The sequence below is a fragment of the Triturus cristatus genome, chromosome 3_1 (assembly GCF_964204655.1).
Source record: "Triturus cristatus chromosome 3_1, aTriCri1.1, whole genome shotgun sequence".
Lineage (NCBI taxonomy): Eukaryota > Metazoa > Chordata > Amphibia > Caudata > Salamandridae > Triturus > Triturus cristatus.
The window spans coordinates 346,067,903-346,088,236 of NC_140583.1; the positions used below are offsets into that span (position 1 = coordinate 346,067,903).

General features: G+C 43.7%; 1 protein-coding gene across 4 annotated transcripts in view; it reads right to left on the bottom strand.

The window, feature by feature from the left end:
* The window catches only part of TM2D3 (TM2 domain containing 3), a 73,090-nt gene that overhangs the window by 7,523 nt on the left and 45,233 nt on the right, over nucleotides 1-20,334 (bottom strand). For all 4 annotated transcript variants that reach the window (XM_085644062.1, XM_085644064.1, XM_085644061.1 and 1 more), the window contains one exon: nucleotides 17,425-17,500. In XM_085644062.1, coding sequence (XP_085500188.1) covers nucleotides 17,425-17,500 — 76 coding nt within the window. The remainder of the gene's footprint in view (nucleotides 1-17,424; nucleotides 17,501-20,334) is intronic.

Consider the following 20,334-nt stretch of genomic DNA (forward strand, 5'->3'; position numbering starts at 1 on the left):
TGCCCTCTTGCGAGCATTCGCAACTACAATTGAATCCAGAGGTAACTGGCCTCTAATGTAGGTGGGGTCCCCAGGCGCCGATCTGTATTTTTTGTCGATCCTGGGGTTTATTACTCTTGCCCTGGTGGGTTCCTTGAAGATGTCCTTTGCTGGTTTGAGGACACCCTTTAACATAGGTAGAGTTTTAATGTTCCTTTCTGAGGATGCGAAAGTGTCCATGAGAAAGTCGTCCTCTACGGTGTCAGAGTGAAGTTGCACCCCATGATTGGCCGCAGCACGTTCAATTAAGGCGTTGAACGCGGCAGTGTCCTCTGTGGGAGATGATTTTGCTCCATAGAGTTGCGGGTCCTGTGCATCTATAGGTGCACCGGAGTCGACAGGGTCATCCCAAGCTTGATCAGGGTCCTGTTGGCCTTGAGGGTCCATCTCTCCGGGGTAGGGGACGTGGTCACCCATGTAGTCCTCCAAAACATCTGTCGGAGTGTGTGGGAGAGAAGGACAGTGGATCCTGGTAGGGGGAATGGAGAGGTTCGTAAAGAACCGGTTCCGAAACCACTGGCAGCTTTCTTTTAAGTGGGATCCGGAAGGAGTCCAAAGCTGGCTCTGAAGTTATTCTCCTTTTGTGGAGCAGCATCCTGCCAGTGTCGGCGTCGATGATATGTGACGGAGACGTCTCCGCAGGAGAACGTTCGGCAGGCGTGATCGTGGTGTGGGTGACCCGTGTCCTGATGTGGAACAGTTTCGGGGCCGTGGATGACGGCAGGCCAAAAGTAATGTTGGCCGGTGCCGAAGAGGCTGTTGGAGCTTTTATTGGCTCGGAGCCCGATGTGTCCTGGAGGACTGTTTTGTGTTTGGTGCGTTGCGCAGCAACGGGCCGCACCTGGAGCGCCATCGATTCCTTTGCGCCGACCGGTTCCGTAGAAGCGGGCGCGGACTTTTTCGGCACCGGTGAGTCATCGAGTCGAGGGGCGGTAATGGCAGTCGACGTCTTCGATGAGTGTGCCTTTGGTGGTGCTGTCGAAGCGGTGTGAGACGCAGCAGGCAGTTTGACCTTTGGGGTCGGAGTCGATTGCGTCGGTGCCGGGAGCCGAGTAGGTTTGGTGGCACCGAAGGTCTTCTTCCGTATGTCGACGCCGACGTCGGCCGTTGCAAGCTCTGCACCGAAGTCTCGTTTGGTGCGCTCGGTGCCGATGGGTTTTGCTGGCGGCGAAGGTGAGGTGGGCCTCGATCCGACCAGCGTTACTTTCGGTTTCAGTTGAACCAATACAGCTTTCGGTTTCGAAGAAGGGAAACCAGCCGGTTTGGGTATTAATGGCTGCCGCTGAATGTCCGAGGCCGGGCCAGAGGGCGGGGCCGAAGAACTGCGGGATAGGTCTTGGGTAAGGCCCGAAGGCGATCCCTCGACCGGAGCCATAGACTGGCGCACTGGGATGTCCTCAGTCTGTACGGGTAGGCCTTGCTCGTCATCGGAGCTACTCTTCGGCCCCTAAGGCCTCATTGTAGTCTCCTACCTCGGTGTCGTCTTCGTCTCTGCGAAAGAGGCTTTCTTCGACGTCTTCCGAGCCGGAGTCGTGTTCGGAAACGGGGCTGGAGGGTAGGTTCTCCACGTCTTCGACATCTTCGGTCTCAGCGCTGAAGATGTCGGCCGGGGCCGGTGCCGCTTGCTGCGCTTCGAGTCTCGCTGCTCGTCGATTCCGGAGAGAGTCTTCTTGGATCGGAATCGGGCACAGGCCATACATGTAGATTCGTCGTGATCCGGTGAAAGGCATTTGTTGCACACCGGATGGACGTCGATGTGGGGATATTTCGCATTACATACCGGACACCGCTTGAATGGTGTCCTCGATTCCATCGTCGATGACTGGTCGATGGTCGGGTAGGAAGCGAAAAAGTTGGTTCTGGAAGTTAGTAAACTAACAAGATACTATCTATACCGATCGGGAACAGTACCGACGCGAACTAAAGGCCTTTTGGCCTAGAAAAAGTTTTTCCTAACTTGAGTCAAGATAAGCACATCCGAACCCAATGGCGGAAAAAAAAAATCTGAGGATGGAGAGGATGCCCATGCGCACTGTAGTCCAGGGAAGGAGTCACCTATCCCAGGATACTTCGAAGTCTCTTCCAGGACAACAACGTGCAATCATCCGGACCCAACACTAGGCGGCGATCTATGCACAGATATGAATTCAGCAGCCCACATGCCTCGAACACACATATATACACACATTTATACATATACACACACACACACACACACACTACATTTTATAACAAAACATATTAAAAATAAAAATGGTTTAAACCTAAATGGAGGACCAACCTGCACCAACCATTTTTCTTGTTTCTATTATGGAAGAAAAATAAAGGACTAACTGGTAATGGATTGCTCAGTTCTTGCTTTCTTCTGGTTGATGAAGATTACAGAACACTAGCTCCTTCTGTTATGTTGTTGCATAATAGACTGCGTGGCAGCTTGTCCCCTGCTGGCTCCCATTCCCTCCACGTGCGTCCCCTGCCCTCGCGCTAACCCTGCCAGGACGTCAGCTGGCATTCTAGAATGCCAGCTGATATTCTGCGTTTGACAGTTGGTCTTACATTTGAGAGCTGAGTTGTGATGCTATGCTGACCTGACCGGCTGTGACGCGCATGTCGCTCCTGCCGGTGTGTTGTGTCCTGTAACTTAAATAAATGGAGTTGTGAAATCCTACCTTGCCTGGCATTCTCTACTTAACAATGGCGATGAGGTGAGGAACGCAACACACTGCAGCAACCACGCAGAAGAAAAAGAAAAGTCAAGATTAAAACGGAGTTGTCATTGAAGAAGCGGGAGAATTACATTAGATGACGTGAGGATAAGGAGATCCCAATCGGATAAGAAGAAGTGCTTCAAGACACCTTGGAGAAGAGAAAAAAAAAAAAAAAAAAAAAAAAAGGAGTGACGAAGCGTGTAATTTGACGAGATAGCGGAAATGAAATGAAGGAACGCAATGTGTGAAACTGACCAACGGAAATTAAGTAAGGAAGTAAATTTTAATTTGATGATATTCGTGAAATGGGTCTTTGACATTTGTGGTGTATCGTGAGGAGAACACAGAAAGGGGTGTGACGCAGAGCTGGCTAGGGTGGTGTGCTGACGTAAGCACGCTGCGTGGAAGCCATTTGGTTGAAGGAAAAAGTCAGCGGTACAGTTAAGTGACCGCACGCTTACGTGACTCCATTTTGAAAAATCACGAAAGATAAGCGGCTAGTCAATTTCAGTTGCACAGGTGAAAGGAACACAGCACTGAGGCACGAGTGAGAGCGGTATCAGCTGAGCGGAAAGGAGAAATAAAAAAACGAGAACACAACACATTAGAAAACAAGTGAGAATTGCGGGGATTAGGCATTCTGTATAAAGACTGTGCAGCATAAGCATAAGTTATAAAAATTGTAATATGGAAGGAAACAGACATATGAAAGCAGAGGAAGCAAATTTGATACTCTTTTTATAATTCAATATAAACACTTTGCAGCATAAACAGAATTATAGGACAAAAAAGATGACCAGTAATAATTAATACAACTTTCACCCCGCAAGCATTTTTAGCCGTGTCTGGAGAACCGCCATTGAAGTGGGAAGAATTGCGTGAGTAATTCAACAATTACATAGCTACATGTGAGAATGAACCCCTAAAACCAGAGGGAAAAAAAGAAAATATTATTGCATTGTTTGGGGGCTGGTGGACTAAAGGTCTACAATAAGATTAACAAGAAGGTAATGGAAGGAGATTACAAATGCATTGGAAGATTTAGAGTTCTTATAAGCCTACCGTCTGTGTTGCAGTGAACAGGTGTAAATTTTACCACCGCAAGCAAGGGAAAGATGAAAGTGTTGAGGACTATATGGCTATACTTAAAAATTTGGCGCTTACATGTAGATTTGCATGATTACTTAATTAGAGACCAGATTGTTGTGTGTGCAGCAAACCCAAATATTCAAGATGCGCTATTGGCAAAAGGAGAAAAGCCACTTAACGACGTAATTGATATAGTAAAACGAGCAGAATTAACAAGTAGATGTGCCAAGGCAGTAATAAATGAGAGTAAAACAACGTAGGAGGAACACAGTGTGGTGGCTAAAATAAGTGGCAACAAGATAAGGCAGAAGGATAAATACAGGAGTAAAAGCAAAGAAAGTGTTGGAAATGAGCAGAAAAGTGGAGAAAAGGAATGGGTGCAGCGTAAATGTTACTGATGCTGAAGCCATAGGCATTTGGCTAATGACTGGAAATATCCTGCACGGAATGTAAAATGTAGCAAATGTGGCATAATATGTCACAGAAAAGTGAGCGGAAGGGTCAGGTTAGTTGGAGGGAAACGCAGAGTATGAAGAGGATTCCTCGGATTACAACCTCTGTGTACTAAACGTGAACGAAGAAAGCGAGGAGCACGACAAGGAGAAAGATAAGAAAAAGAAACCCATATGTAAAGTTGCCATCGGGGGAGTGAACATTGAAATTGAGGCAGATTCAGGATCACCCTGTACTATTGTCAATAGAAAGGTATGGAGAGAGAAATTTCAGAGTGCTCTTGGGCAAAGAATGGAATCTTTTGACATCGCGTTGAAGACATTTACAGGAGAACCCATAGAGCTAGTGGGGTACAAAGAGTTGAAATTTTAATTTAAGTACAGAGAAACTACCAGTAAATTATACGTTGCAGCTAAAGGACCATCTGTATTAGGGTTGAAGGACCAAGGAAGGTTAGGCATAACGCTAAATCTTATCAGTGCAGAGCCTGTATTATTGACACAGTAGGATAAGGGACTTAGTACAGATATTGTAAACAGGTTTCCTAAAGTTTTCAACTGCACCATCGGAAGATTGAAGGGGTTTCAACACAAAATAAAACTGAAAGAAGATGCTGTGCCATGTATCCATAAGGTGCGACACATACCATTCACTTTAAGGGAGGAAGTCCAGATGCAGTTAAGGGTGCTGCTTGAGGCAGACATCATTGAGCCGACGGAATCATCAGAATGGGTAGCACCATTGGTGGTTGCCTGCAAGCCCAATGGCAAGTTGAGATTATGTATTAACTTACGCAATCTTAACAAAAAAACATCCTTATAGACCAGTACCCTCTGCCGAAAATAAATGAAATGCCGTCATTGACAAAAGACATGAAGGTCTTCTCAACAATAGACTTAACCGCCGCGTACCACTAGGTTCCGTTACACCCGGACAGCAGTTGCCTAACCAGCTTCATATCGCCGTTCGGGTGTTATAGGTTTAAGAGAGTACCTTTTGGGCTGGGATCGGCGGTGGCACTATTTCAAAGACTCATGGATGAGATTTTGAAAGATATCAAAAATTTGCTCATCTTCCAAGATGACATCCTAGTAATGGGAAAAACCCAAGCCGACCATGAACAAAAGCTAACACAAGTACTCAAAATTCTGCAAAGGTGTGGTTTGACAGCAGAGTACGCTAAGTGCAGGTTTGCGGAGAAGAAAGTGACATACCTGCGGCGTGAAATCACACCAGAGGGCATAAAACCGAAGAAAGAAATGGTTACGGTCATTAAGGATGCTCCAGTGCCACAAACTAGGGAGGATTTGAGAGCCTTCTTAGGGCTAGTAGAATTCTATTAAAAATTTGTAAGGAATTTTTCAACAAAAACATATGACATTAGACAATTACTTAAGTGTAAAAACAAATTTGAATGGTCAGCATGTTGCAACAAGGCTTTTGAGGCCCTGAAACTCGAAATTTGCGAAGCTCCACCACTACAAGGTTTTGACCAGAGTTTCAAGAGCATGGCCACAATGGATGCAAGGGGAAAAGGAATGGGTGCTGTGCTAACGCAAATGGGATCAGCGGGAGAGGAAGTGACAATTGCCTTTGCATCACGTTCACTCACCCCTACCGAGGAAAAATACTCTGTGATTGAAGGTGAGGCATTGGCGTGTGTGTGTGTGGGGTTTGGAGCATTTCCGCCAATATATTTGGGGGAAAAGGGTAACTAAGATGTGATCACAAACCACTCAAAGGTTTTAACTGTGAAGGGGTTATATAATGCTTCTCCTAGATTCGCACGTTTGTCAGTCAGGTTATTGGACTACAACTATGTAATATAGTATTTACCAGGTGGTAGAAATGTGGTGGCAGACTTTCTCAGCCGTTTACCCTTACCGGGAAGTTATGTGGAGGAATGTAAGGAAGAGGAGTTCCGTGTGGCAAATATTAGTGAAGCATTTCCAAGCATTCATAGAGAAGTATGGTTTAGGGAATATGAACAGGATGAGGTGATACAAGAAGTGAACAAACATATTAATGATTGGTCAAGCAAAAAACAGGTCAGAAATGAATTGGGACCATACTGGGAACTCAGGAATGAATTATCGGTAGAAGGGGGACTCATTTTAAGACAAGGGAAGGTAATACCCCCTGAAACACTAAAAAGCAGAATTCTGGAGATATGCCATGAGGGGTATATGGGCCTCAACAAGACAAAACAAAGAATAAAAGGTTGGTACTGGTGGCCAGGTTGTGACTTGAAAATTGAAAGGAAAGTCAGGAACTGTGTCCAATGCGAAAACTCTGATAAGTTTCAGGTTACACAAACCACCGTTGCATCCGTTGCCTTGCCCGGAGATGCCTTGGGAGAGAGTAGGCATAGATGTCTTGGGCCCCTTACGTTACCAAGGGGAACTAGTGTATGTTGTTGTTTTGGTGGACCATTTGTCGAAATGGCCAGAGATCAAGGTACTCCACAAAGTTGAAGCCAATGACATTGTCAGGTTTCTAGACAGTGTTTTCACGAGAGAGGGGGTACCCAAAACTATTGTCAGTGACAATGGTAGACAATTTACATTGGTTGTCTTCAAAAAGTTTATATAGAAACGGTATTATTCACAAAATCACATCCTTATACCACCCTGCAGGAAACGGAGCTGTGGAAAGATTTAACCGAGTAATGAAAGGCACCATACAACTAGCCAACAACAACGGGCCATGTTGGAAAATGGAAGTAAAGAAAATGATTTAGCATACAGAATAACACTAGGGGAGAGCACCGGAATCAGCCCATTCGAAATGATGAGAGGCAGAACACCACTATCCAAAGACAATGTGGGTTGGCTTAAGACAAGTAGAAAGGCAGAATGGTCTGCGGAAGAGGTCAGAAAGAACGTACAAAAGGCACAACGTATGCAAAAAAAGTTGAGACATAAAACACAGATGCAACCACTTACCATCAAAGTAGGAGATATGGTAAGGGTAAAAAGTGGACTCATCGAGAAAGGGCAGAACAGATTCACTCAGCCATTAGTTGTCAAAAATTATTTTGCAATTCTACCCATTTCAGCGATGGAAAAGTGTGGCATGCATCCACACTATCTACATGGACAAGGACAATAGAGAAAACGAAAGAGTAGGAGAGTTTGAAACAGATAAACTAGCCGAGAAGGATGTATTTATGGACTTTGACAGGCAAATGAACTTTGAGTGGCTGTTTGAAGAAGAGTTGGAGAAGGAGGGAGCAGAGAGTGGGGAACAAGGGTTCCTCCAAACCGCAGCTGACAATAATCTTTCCAACCAGGATCAAATAGAGTCCATAGGGGAAAACAGAGATTTCAGCAGCAGTGAACCTATTGATTCCCCCAGTGCTGACAGTACTGGACTATCAGAGGAAGGACAGGAGTCAGAGTGTGGTCCCGTTATAGATGGAAACACCAGCAGTAGATGCAGGCATACTGTGGTCATGCCTAGCAAGTTCAAAGACTTTGTATGTGAATAACTATGCGGGCGGGGTTAACTCATCTTTAATGTTCTCTTTATATTTACTGTTCTTCTTACCTAGGGACGGAGATGTGTTATCTTGTTGCATGATAGACTGCGCGGCAGCTTGTCCCCTGCTGGCTCCCGTCCCCTCAACGCTCGTCCCCTGCCCTCGCATAACCCTGCCATGACATCAGCTGGCATTCTAGAATGCCAGCTGATATTCTGCGTTTGACAGTTGGTCTTACAGTTGAGAGCAGAGTTGTGATGCTATGCTGACCTGACCAGCTGTGACGCTCATGTCGCTCCTGCCGGTGTGTTGTGTCCTGTAACTTAAATAAATGGAGTTGTGAAATCCTACCTTGCCTGGCATCCTCTACTTAACACCTTGCTTTTCAGGTGCACTTCTTTGTTAAAAATTATACTGTGCAATAATATTTGGCCTCACTTTTTTTAAAGTCAGATTAGTCATCAAAATGTGTTTGCTAGAGTTGGGGTTTATCATTTCTCTTTTACCTCTGTTGCAGTGGTTTGAGACCCGCTCAGTTTTTCCCCCTTTCGATTGTGGCAAAATTATAACATATTATAGTTTACAGTAGTGCTAGACTCCTTAGGCCTAATTTCTTGAGCATCCTTATGGGTCTACATTTTAGGACAGAGCTAATGCAGTCCAGTGGAAAGCTTGACTTCAAAGCTAGTTCAGAAGTAGTTATTTTTCAATCCAAGTGTAAGTTACATTTCTTCACACTAGCCAAATTTTCGCTCCCACGTTTCTTACTGCGGTCTCCATTAAAGAAATTCAACTTCCTATGCTATTCTACAATCTATGAATTTAATCAATAGTTGATGAGTGACAATTTTAGGAGTGGGGTCTAGCTGCTTGAAAAAGATGGCCGGCCTTTGAATTGCCCAGTGAGCACTGGGCAGTTTCTTGGGATACTCTTCACAAATCAGATTCTGATCAGACATACATGGCCGGAATCATGAAGAGGATCTTGGGGGCCAGTAATATCCGCCGAGGTGCTGCAGCTTCAGTGGTCTGGTGCTGCAGACAGCATTCTGCCTGAACTAGTTCAGGGGCTCAGCCCAGGGCTGCTAGCACCTACCAAGATTTAGGATCCCCGAGTCTGGGTGATCAACACCGCCTTCAATACTCTGCATGGTTGACACAGCCCTGTCAGAGGGGTCCTGCTGCCGCATTTAAGGTGGCAAGCCACCCCTCCCACCTCCACCTGATGATCAACAATAATGGCCAAATGATTTTCATATACTTTGCCCTACAATGAGTACTGAAGAATGATATCAGGAAAGCTGGACCTCAAGATAGTGGTGCCACAGGCAATGTCACTAACCGATTCTTAATGGGCAGCGGGGGAGGGGAGGGGGTCCATAAGCTGCAGACATCTTTGTTTGGGCAAGAGGCTGGAAAGTAATTTACAGCAGGGTTCAAAGTTCCTCTTTTGGACTGTTCAAAGGGAATGCATTTTGACAATTAGTGGTGAAAAAGGAGTATGGCACCTTTATCGGAGCTTTTCTATATGACCTGCATTTCTCCTCTCTGCAATTATATTTGACATTTTCTTAGCGGTTTCTAAAGATCAGCAGGTGGGTACTAGACCATACAGACTGGCCTCACCTCCTGTTAACTACTGGTCATATAGAAGTTGAGGAGCAAGACGTCCCAACAGCTTTCTTTTGTATGGATGCTGATAAGCAGCAGGAGGAAAACAATCGGATACTTCAGATTTCAGCATGCTTTCGATAAACCTTCACAGACTTATAAATGAACTAGAAGACACTAAATCTTCAAACACAGTGGAATAATCACTAGCAGAAACCATCAGAGATGAAATCCACAAGGAGCTGTCACTCTTCAAAACCATAGTTAGCAAGTCGATAAAACTTTAAGAAGCTCTGGAAAAGAGGTTGTTAAAATACTGGACTGGGGTGCTGACCTAGGACGCTTATAGACTAAGGTCAAGACTTGAGGGGACAGAAGCAGATGGTTGATCGGACCTTCCTTATTCATTTAGTTTTGGCTAAAGCCAAACTACAGGACCTCAGTTCGCGAATAGGTTTATAAAATTTGGTTCTAGGTCGTAGAGTCCCCAGGCCCACGTTTTGCAACACCTTGTGAGCAAACCATAACATTTTAAAATTGGCCTTCTTAAGGATAGGTAGCCAATGCAGAGAAGTTAAGCAGGCTGAAGCAGTGTCAAATCTATCCATATTGCAGATGAGGTTGGCCGCTGCATTTTGAATGACCTGCAATTTAGTGAAAAGGTAATTAGTCATGCCTATAGAGCATTGCCATAGTCTAATTCTCATTATGAGGGATTGGAGTATGGATCTATCTCCTATTATTTAAAGATTACAGAAGAATAAACCTCACACATGGTTCTTTGTGGCATGCTTTATCATTGGTACCTTCTCACTATCCAGGTAGGTTAATACCACTTAAATCAACTTAGCCATTGGTGGAAGTTTGATATATATTTTTTTACTGGATATGAGCAGGGAACCAGGTGTCTAAAAGGGTCTTAGACTTAGGTCTTTTATTACTATGGCACTCTAGACAGTTAAAAATAGAAACAGAATGTTTGAAATTAATGTTTCATACATCCACTCTGATTTTACCTAGCAAAGGCGCAACAGCCATGAAAAACGTCTGTTTTGATCAATTTCGAACTACTTTTGCGTTGTATGCATTTACATTATAATAATTCCTCAAACAAAGCATGAATAAGAGCCTTATAACTACATTTGGTTAGCATGACAATGAATGCAGATTAGATAGGGAGTTCTCTAGCCCTAAAGAAGGCCAGTGGTACAATTGGTCACCAGATATGGCTGAAATGCATAAGACAGTGAATTTTGAAAGGAATTCGGACTATTAATCATGTTTTTTTAATGGTTTCTTTAATTCCTTCATAAGACCTATGTGCAGAATTCCACCGTGGTCTGAACCGATTTCTGCATTATCTACAATTGAAACACTGCCTTACAAGTAATGTTGGTAACCAGCTAACCACCACATCGGACTGCACCCTACATTCGTATGTAGAGAAGTGGGGTAGCTTAAAAAAACACAAATCTTTGGTCTCTATGACAAGTTGATCGGGGAAGCATACTGTAAACCCATAGCTGTAAATCCCAGAAGTGGAAACCCAGTACCCAAAAGGTATTTACTAAAGCAGAGTGACACAGGGACTTGCATTTGAGATTCTTCTCTGTGGCAACCAACTGTTAATTAGGTGGTTTGCTGGGCCTCTGTCCCAAAAATAAGAGCACCACTAGAAGAGGTAAAGTATTTTATGTCTTCATGCAGATTTGAAGAGTATCTCAATATGGCTTCAATTCAGAATCCAACCGCGTTTGACTCAGCCCAAGGTATTTAATTTATGTGACAACTGTATCAAAAAGATAGATTAACAATGCTCTGTGTTCTTAGTGGTCATTTCCCAATCATCTGATAATCAAATAATCACAGAATTCTTATTTTAAAACAGCCCACATGGTTTGTGCCTTTAACAGAGAGGAGCAAAGTAACACCTTTCTTCACTGATCAAGAGAATTCAGGTCAAGAATTCAAAGAGGACAAAGAACAGCTTTTGACAAGGGTGAGTCATATCCCTTATATTAACTAATCACAGTTTCAAAATAGAGTTCCAAACCACTGCAATACACATGCTGCATACAAGTGCAATTGATTTTCTGTCAAGAAGATACTATTTGTAAGATGGGAAGTGAGATTTTACTAACTGAATCAGCCTTTGAACCCACTCACACTTCAGTAAACGGCTAGCTTAAGTTCTCTACTTCTCAGAAAGATCAAAAAAGGTATGTCTCAGGATAAAACTAAAATAAATTACATAAGTCTGCTCCATATCAACATTTCAAAATATAGATCACAGTTCACCTTCTGTTCATCCCTCTTCCAGGGAACTGGATTGTGAGGGTGGATCTCAAAAGGCATACCTCACAGTTCCCATCAGTTTCACTCACAGAACATTTATTCAAAGCTACGATCAATATACCAATTTAATTGTTGTCCTTCTGGTACTTTTGGCAGCATGGCCCATCACAAAACTGCTACAACCTATCCTCAAATGTCAGAATATTTATACGAATGGCAATTGAGGCAATATGTTGTTCATGTTTTAGAATGCAGTCTTCAGTAAACAAACTACATTGCGCAACCCTTATCAGAGGGTAGCTGCTCAATACCCTGGGAAGCATCTGCCATCTCCCCTCCCAATCCAAGGGATAAGCATACTAGTTTTCAACAGGCTCAGAACAGTTCTTCAACGTCCAAAATAGAACAGAATAGGCACTTTTAATGATGACAGATTTATATGCCATTTATTCCCCACAGTAAAGCATTGGTGCGTAAAGTCGCATTTACATGAACATATTACTTACCTGTGAAGAAAAAAATAAATAAAATCGATATCTTACTATATTAAAGAAGTTCTTCGTATAACAATTTATATAAAAATACAACTCATTTTTTCTAAATTGGTCTTGGATTTAATTCAAGTGCGTGTCTCATTTATTGCCTTTGTGAGTACAACAAATGCTTAGCATTACCCTATGATAAGCCTATACTGCTGCCTACACTACCACATAAAAGAGCATTAAGTGTTAGGTTTGCCTCTGTAAACCAATCAGGGTTGCCTGGACTCTCAAGACAGTGTACCTCGATTTGGCACACTTTCTACAATTTCCACATGGCAGTGGTGTTGTCCACAAAAACCTTCCTCTCCTTGATAGATGGTCGGAAGGTCCTCGCTAAAGTCCCGCAAATCCAACAGATTGCTCAAGAGTCCGTTTTTTGCGGAGACCATCTTTACCTCTCCCAGAGCGACTTCCACAGCCCAGCAACGACGCATCCATTACCATTGCACGCTATGGATGGGAAGAGCAGGGTCTGCCGCTGGTCAGTTAGCAGTCGAGCAGCCGCCACTGCAGCCTCCTCAGAAACCTGGATGAAATCAGACCGGCTTCCATGGTGCTATGTGAAGGAGTCCGGTGTGACTTCTTGTCGATTGAGAACCCCAACTATATCACAAGGTTCACTCATCTGGAGATGGTCTACGACGAACTGTGATGAACAAGTCTTTAAACAGTGAGTCAGTCATCGAGGCAGAGGGGAAAAGCTGGCATCCCCAACCTCCAAATATGGGTGTTGACTATTACCATTTCTTGTGTGAACACGAGGCGCAGTAGTTAGGCTGAATGAGATCGTGGAAGATCGAAAACTATCTTGGCTAACCTTGAACAGGTAAGGTCTGTGGGACAGCGGGACATGCACAAGAAAGTATGCATCCTGAAGGTCCAAAGTCAACATTCAGTCACCCAGAACCTGGGCCGGTGTGAGCATTATAAATTTGTCTTTCCACAGGAAGTCGTTCAGAGAGAGAAGATCTTATATAGGACAAAGGCCTCCTTCGGTACAAGGAAATAGCAGGAGAAACCTCCTGTGCCTATTTCCAAATCCAAATCCCTCTCAATACCCCCTGTGTACAGTAAAGCATACACCTCCTGAAGGAAGATGGTTAGGTGTTCCTCTGAAAGCTCCTTTGATATGGGTGGAAGTTGCGGCGAGTCAATAAGGAACGGAATGGCACAGCCCTGCTGAACAATCTATGGGACTCATGTAGGATGTAATTAATTGCCACCCTGGGAGAAAATATTGTATTCTGCCTCCATCTGGGTGATCGTGCATTGCTATGAGTGAACTGAACTGGCTTTGGGGCAGATGCTTTAGGGGTACGAGACAGAGCATAGATGCCCCTGGTGACTTGTGTGCTGCCCGTTTGATTTCAGTCTCCAGACTGGGGTGACTGCTTCAAGAGGGCAGGTGTTCCCTGTACTGCAGCCATCTGGAGTAGCCTCAAAAGGAGCAAAACGGATGAGGAAACTGTCTGGCAGGAGTCAAAAGGCCCAAAGACTGTAGCAAGGCTCTGCTTTCCACAAAGTGTTCTAAGAACCATTTTCTTCGCAAAATAGGCTGGAATCCATCAAAAGGCATCTCACTACGGTAAGCCTGAACCTTTCCAGAAAAACCAGTGAATCATATTCACGCATGGTAATGAGCACCATGCTAGTACAGACTGCCAGCCACAAACAAATCAGTAGTATCCAGACCAGCACGAATAACAAACTCTGCTCATCCTAACCATCTTGAATGGATTGAGATAAGGTGGCCCTGAACTCCTCCAGGACTGCTGGCAAGATCTCAATTAGCATGTCCCAGAGGGCATGCGTATAAAAGTCTAGTATGGCATATGGTGTTGGCGACCTCAAGGTGAGGTTTGCTAAAGAGACCATTTGTTTGCCCAATGCCTATCGGGGAGGATGGGGCATTAGGAAACAAATTAGGATTCGCCTTCCTAGTGGAAGCTTTGACCACTAAACTCTTAGGAGTACGAAGCTGTGTGGAAAAGTCAAACATCTAGCCACCTGCCAGTTCACACACAGGTAAGAACAAGGTGTAGATAAGTGCCCGTATGGGTGTCAGGTAGGGCTTTTTGAATGGAAGTAAGGGCTCAGAGGAAACAGGCACAGGCTGCAAAGCTTCTGCAAGGATGTCAGTTTTAACTTCAACAGAAGGACGCTTTAGGTCCAGGAACGAAGCAGCACATCAAATTACTATCACAAAGGAAGCAATTTCATTGGTTGGTGGGAAAAAAAAAAATAATAATAATCAATTGTGTATCAGCAGAAGTAGCAAGCCCAATGGCCTCCTGTAAGTCCAAGTATAAACTGTCTTACTAAAAATAAAATATGAGGGTAAATCATTCTAGTCATTACCATTGTCCTCTCCAGGTGATGGCAAACTATGGTCAGAATCAGAACCAAAAAGGTTATGAAGCCTCTAAGGACTGCTTTGCGATAGTACACGCCCACTATCGGAATCAGAACTGGGAGTGAGGGACGGGAGTCCGAGCACGGCCCAGGCGGGGGTCGGGCATTGGAGTCTGAACCAGATACACCTCTGGCACCAGCTGCTTCTGAACATGCACCAATGAAAGCGAGACCAATATAAGTCTTGGAATCGGATTGGAAGTTGGCATTGAAGTCTGTGGGGAACCGGAGGCTGGTGTTAGAGGCTCAGAAGGCGCAGAGGACTCAACAGCTGGCAGTAAGCCACTGGAGCACTATGAGGCCTAATGGAATGCCACAGGGAGCTAGAAGAGTGACAAAAACATACAGCATGATCTCATTAAAGGCTTTGACCTGCTGTGGTGTCACCAATGGCCCGTGAATCTCAGGACCCAATGGGACCCACTGCAGGATCAGAATATCAGTCAGAGATAGAGGACAAAATAGGTTGGCACCTTGAAGCCCTCACGGATTCTCTTTAGAAAGAGTGGCATGATGCTTCTTTTTCAATGTGGACTGCGACTTACCAGATGACTTCAACCATAAAGTGAACCTGTCGCAGGATCAGTCCCCGAGAGAGGAAATAGGTCAACGCCTTAGACTTTGGAGTGGGAGCGGGGCTTACATGAGATCTGCAACGGCTTCGGATATACGATGATATACAGATTTGCTTCCCTATCACGGACTTGTCTTTGAGTGAAGGAGGGAACAAGGGAACATTCATTGCACAACTTTAGGTTGTGCCTTGAGCCCAAAGGCATACCTCACGCCGGTCTGGTAGCCTACATGGGTTTGAAAATCACGGTATAGTATGAACCCGGTAGTTTTAGGCTGGGACATAGTTCTCTTGCACAGTGAAATTAAATTTTGAAAATCATCAAAACTGACATAAAAGGAGAACGTTCGAAGGTGCAGAAAGAAAGGAACAGAAATCAGTGCACAGGGGTGGTGCTTATATATGGCTTCCATCCATCACTTCTGCAGTAAAAAATAAATAAACGCACAGCTACATAGCAACACCTAGCTGAAGCACGGCTATGAAAACTTTTAGATCCAGTCTGGCACCTGGAGGAATCTGTGTTTAGAAGTATCCATCTGAATAAGGGACCACTCTTGGGGCTGCTGATTGGTCCAAGAATTCTACTTTTCACTGATTTTATTGCAGACTGGTTTCTCTCATATCTACATTTTTATTATAAATTATGTAAACAAGCAGATGAGCCTCTAGTCTGGTCATAAAAGATTTTGTTCCAACTAGACAATGTCTGGAAAGCGAAGATCATATTTAAGGCCCAGAGGAGAGTAATCTTGCCTCGGTAATTCTTTCCTTAAACATTTTTCCCTCCAAATTCACAAAGCATATTTTTTTATCCCGTTTGCTACTCCATCCAGGAGTCAAGCTCCCTTCGTAAGTTGAAGGGAGTTGCAAAAAAAATTGACTAGTCTACTTCAGGTAATGTTCCTTCTAGCATTTCTTTAATTTCCCTAATATCGGGCAGTAACAATTTGATACAAAAGAGGCTTTACTGCTCATAGTGGTTTTGTATATGCTATTAAGGATGTCTAGTGTTTGAACAGTTTCATTTGTTGGATGTGCTTTCTTGTAATTCCTGGCTGCTTTATTATGAAAAGGCATGAGTGGAAGCATCATGCTTGATTCTTCCTTAAATAAAAGCAGGACTTTATAGACAGTACCCAATCAGGAAAAGCCCCATTATGTAAAATATTTTGCACTGCATGCAATGGAGCGGTGAGTCAAAAGCAAAAGCACTAAGTGGATAAAAATGTGTGTTCTGCAAAGAACATCAATTGTTGCATAGAGGTTGTGAAGCCCCACTTGTCTTCAATGCAGAAAACCGTGATGGAAGGATAAATTAAAATAATATCAGGTACTGGTGACTACTGGCCACATGATAGTCTATTTTTCATCCACTAGATAGAAACTTGCCATATGCAAATCAGTCTTGGTCTAGCACCAATAGGAATAGCCCAACTGAACAGCCAGGGCGTGTCACCTCCGGACAGGAATACAACAGAGTCAACCCCAGCCCAGTTCTGGGCTATTTAGGACTCATCAGTGATGTATAGCTCGAGTCATGTGGCACAGTGAGCACTTAGGGGATCTACTGCACAAGCAACAAAGTGATGGAAAGATTGTCTGAATTAATCTCAGCCACTGACGTTCACTCCAGCTACATTCGAGACCATTCATTTTCTCACACTATGCCACTATGGAAAGTGCTCACAGTGCCACATGCTCAATACCAGTGGTGTTTCCACTAAACTCATAATTCCGTAATGCAGCATGTTTTTCCATCTAACAACAAACAGGAGTACAGTTAAGCATCAATAGTGGTAATTATTCAAGGAGACATAGGGATATCATGCCTCCAGAAGAGGACTCTGGATACAGGTTGCACTTCCTAATTTACAACATAGAAGCAGAGGGTTTTGCTTAAGAATATTTTACAATGGAAGTATGTGACAATTCTTCATACTAAAACCGGTTTAGACAGAATCCGATATTTTAATATCACTGGCACAGCATTTTCAGCAAATTAGATGAGCCTTCTTTCAACACTAATTGCCACATATTCTTTAATGTTTAACAGCCCTGGTTTCTGTTCACGCGTATTCAATTCCACATATGTTACTTTATGTGCACTGTGAGGTCAGTGTAACAATGCATTCATTTCTTTCCAGTACTGGCAATGTGGAGGTTCGCTTTTGTGTGTGTGGCAAGTAGAAACAGTTTAGGATCTCTAGTTATACTCACCTGAGAGCCAGTGCTGTGGACCATTTGTAACCTCCAGTCCAGTTACAATACAGCATCTTTGGAAAAGATCGATTACCTAAAAGACAAAACACAATGGAGTCAAGAACGAAGTCCAAGGTTAAAAAGTGCTCAAAATGCATCTTCTTAAGTTTAAATTGCATACAGCTGTCACTTTATGGAAAGTAAAAGCCAGATGAATAAATCATGGCACCATGCCAAAGTTTAACAGGAACACACAGTAACAGTTTGCCTAAAAGAATGTTTACGTACATTGTTTTATGTAGCTAAATTTCATAAATATACATCACACAATAATTGATAAATTAAAGGATAGGAGGCAGTAAAATAATCATGGGTGTGGCTAAACCCCAAACTATCAACTACTGGGTTATTGCATAATTTGCTGCAAGGAAGGTATTAAATCGGGTTTGAGAAAACTTACTTTGACTGTTTTCCTCTAGAATAGGAAAAATAATTGATGTGAATTAGTTTACAAATAAAGTAATATCAATGATATATTGCCAGAAAAGACTGATCTTCAATAACCACAAAATAAGTGTCCAGTAAAAGTCTCCTTCAGTAAGATTTATTAAAATGCTAAACATTAAAGGGCTAGCTTACCAAGATAATCATCCTAGAGACCTACAAATCTTAATAAAGCAAAAAAGAGCTTGAATCCAGTAGTGTAGTGAGCACGAGACCCACGTCTGGGCATACCCTTCCCACTTAGGGCGACGTATGCAAAAGACAACATTAGATGGACTGAATGCTGGACAATGTAAACATTCACCCCCAGTCACAAGGATCTGAGTTGACTCCATCATTCTTTTGCTCCATGCCACTGGAGTCAAGCTATCCTGGCTGATGAGGAGCGAAACCCAGAACCAGTCCTAGGATGCTTGGTTTCAGTTCAGGGAGGACATGGCCTGGCAGTTTTTACTGGACTGTTTCCCATTGGGCACAGTTTCAAGACTGATTTGCATATGGCTGGGTTCAAACTGGAACGGCATGGTGAGCAAGAAAACGATGGATTTAGGCCCCAATCTCTGTACTGGGGTGAATGTATGACATTGTTCTGCATTCTGTTCATTAATTGTTATTTTTGCATTTGTCACCCAGAGTGGGACGGGTATGCCCAGACGGGGCTGGGTGCTCTCCATTGCACTGGAGTCAAGCTATCCTAGCTGATGAAGGGTGATGCCCTGAAGCTGGTCCCAGGATGCTTATTCCCAGTCCAGGGAGGACCTGGCTCGGCATTTCGGGCTGGACTGTTCCCACAAGGAACAGGGTGAAGCCTGATTTGCATATGGCTGGGATATGGTGAGAAAAAGAATGATGGATTCAACCCAGATGACTGGGGGTGAATATTTGCATTGTCCAGCAATCTGTCAATTAATTGTTTATTCTGCATATTCCATCCTAAGTGGGAAGGGTAAGCCAAGACGTGGGTCCTCTGCTCACTACACCACTGGATTAAAGCTAGCCTTGCGGATGAAAGGTAAGGCCCTGAAACAGGTCCCAGGATGCTTGCTTCCGGTCCAGGGAGGACCTGGCTTGGCAGTTTGGGCTGGACTGTTACCAGATGGAACAGGGTCAAGACTGATTTGCAAATGGCTGGGTCAAAACTGGGGTGATGTGGTGAGCAAAAGAATGATGGATTCAACCCAGATCCTTGTGACTAGGGGTGAATGTTTGCATTGTCCAGCATTCCGTCCATCAATTGTCTCTTTTGCATCCTTCTAAAAGTGGCATTTTTAGAAATCCCACTTTACTATCATATTGGATTTTAAGTTATTAATTTTAGTCTCTCTGTCATGGTTCTAGCTGATCCCAAACAGGAGTTATGCATTAGGGGTTATAATGTAACCCAGTACTTTTCTATGGCACAGTTAGCCTTGCCACAGTGAAAAATGATGTTGGATATTTTTCACTGCCAGAATACGCAAAGCTTAAGTACACATGTACTACTTTTGAGATACCATGTAACCTGCCCTACGGGCACCTACAGCCTATCTTAGGGGTTCCCTATAGCTAATAAAAAGGAAGTGTTGGGCCTGGCAAAGAGGTTATTTTGCTAGGTGAATTTGAAGTTTTGAAAACTGACATGCTAGGCTACAGTGGTGAGCCTAGAGTCATGTTTTCACGTTGTCTCTGTAGTTGTGGCATAATTAGCTCTGGATAGACAGGGTACCATTTGCTAGGGGTATAAAGGTAAGTTAAATATGCCAATCAGGTATAAGCCAATTTCAAATGTACTTTAAGGGTCAGAAATCATACACTGGATGATGGAGGTCAGCGCTACTTTGTTAAGAGTCAACAAACCAGCACCAAATATAGTAACATGCGAGGGGCAAAAAGTGAGGGTGTTCCTGCAAAAAGGGCAATTTCCTCACAAGCCTGTGCAAGACAGATCACACAGTGGAAAAGTGATCATGGGTTCAACAGCACTGGACCTGCTAGAATAGTGGGTTAATGGAAATGGGCTAGCACAGATTGTCATGGATTGCATGCCTCATTCTAAAAATGTGTCTGGTCACCTTCTCCTTCAGACTCGCAAATCAGTTCACCTAACCTACTTGCGTTTGAAAAAGAAGATCTGGAATTCACGTGATGCAGCTGTACCCACCACAATCAATGCAAAGATTTTGGAAGGATATTACATACGTCAGCAAACTGAATAGGATTTTTGAATTAACTTTCTACTGCACAATATATAACTTCTAGGATCAAAAAGCATTGAAAGTTGCACACCCTTCCTAAATGGAGAGTTCAGAAAGAATACTCTGCTGATGGGAAAATAAACCAGCGGTGAGGCCGCAATTCTGCATGTGGGTCTCCCATATAGTCACCAGGTCTGGTTGAATGTGGATGGTTTTTGGCATGACTTTGCTTTCTTTACACTTTCCTACC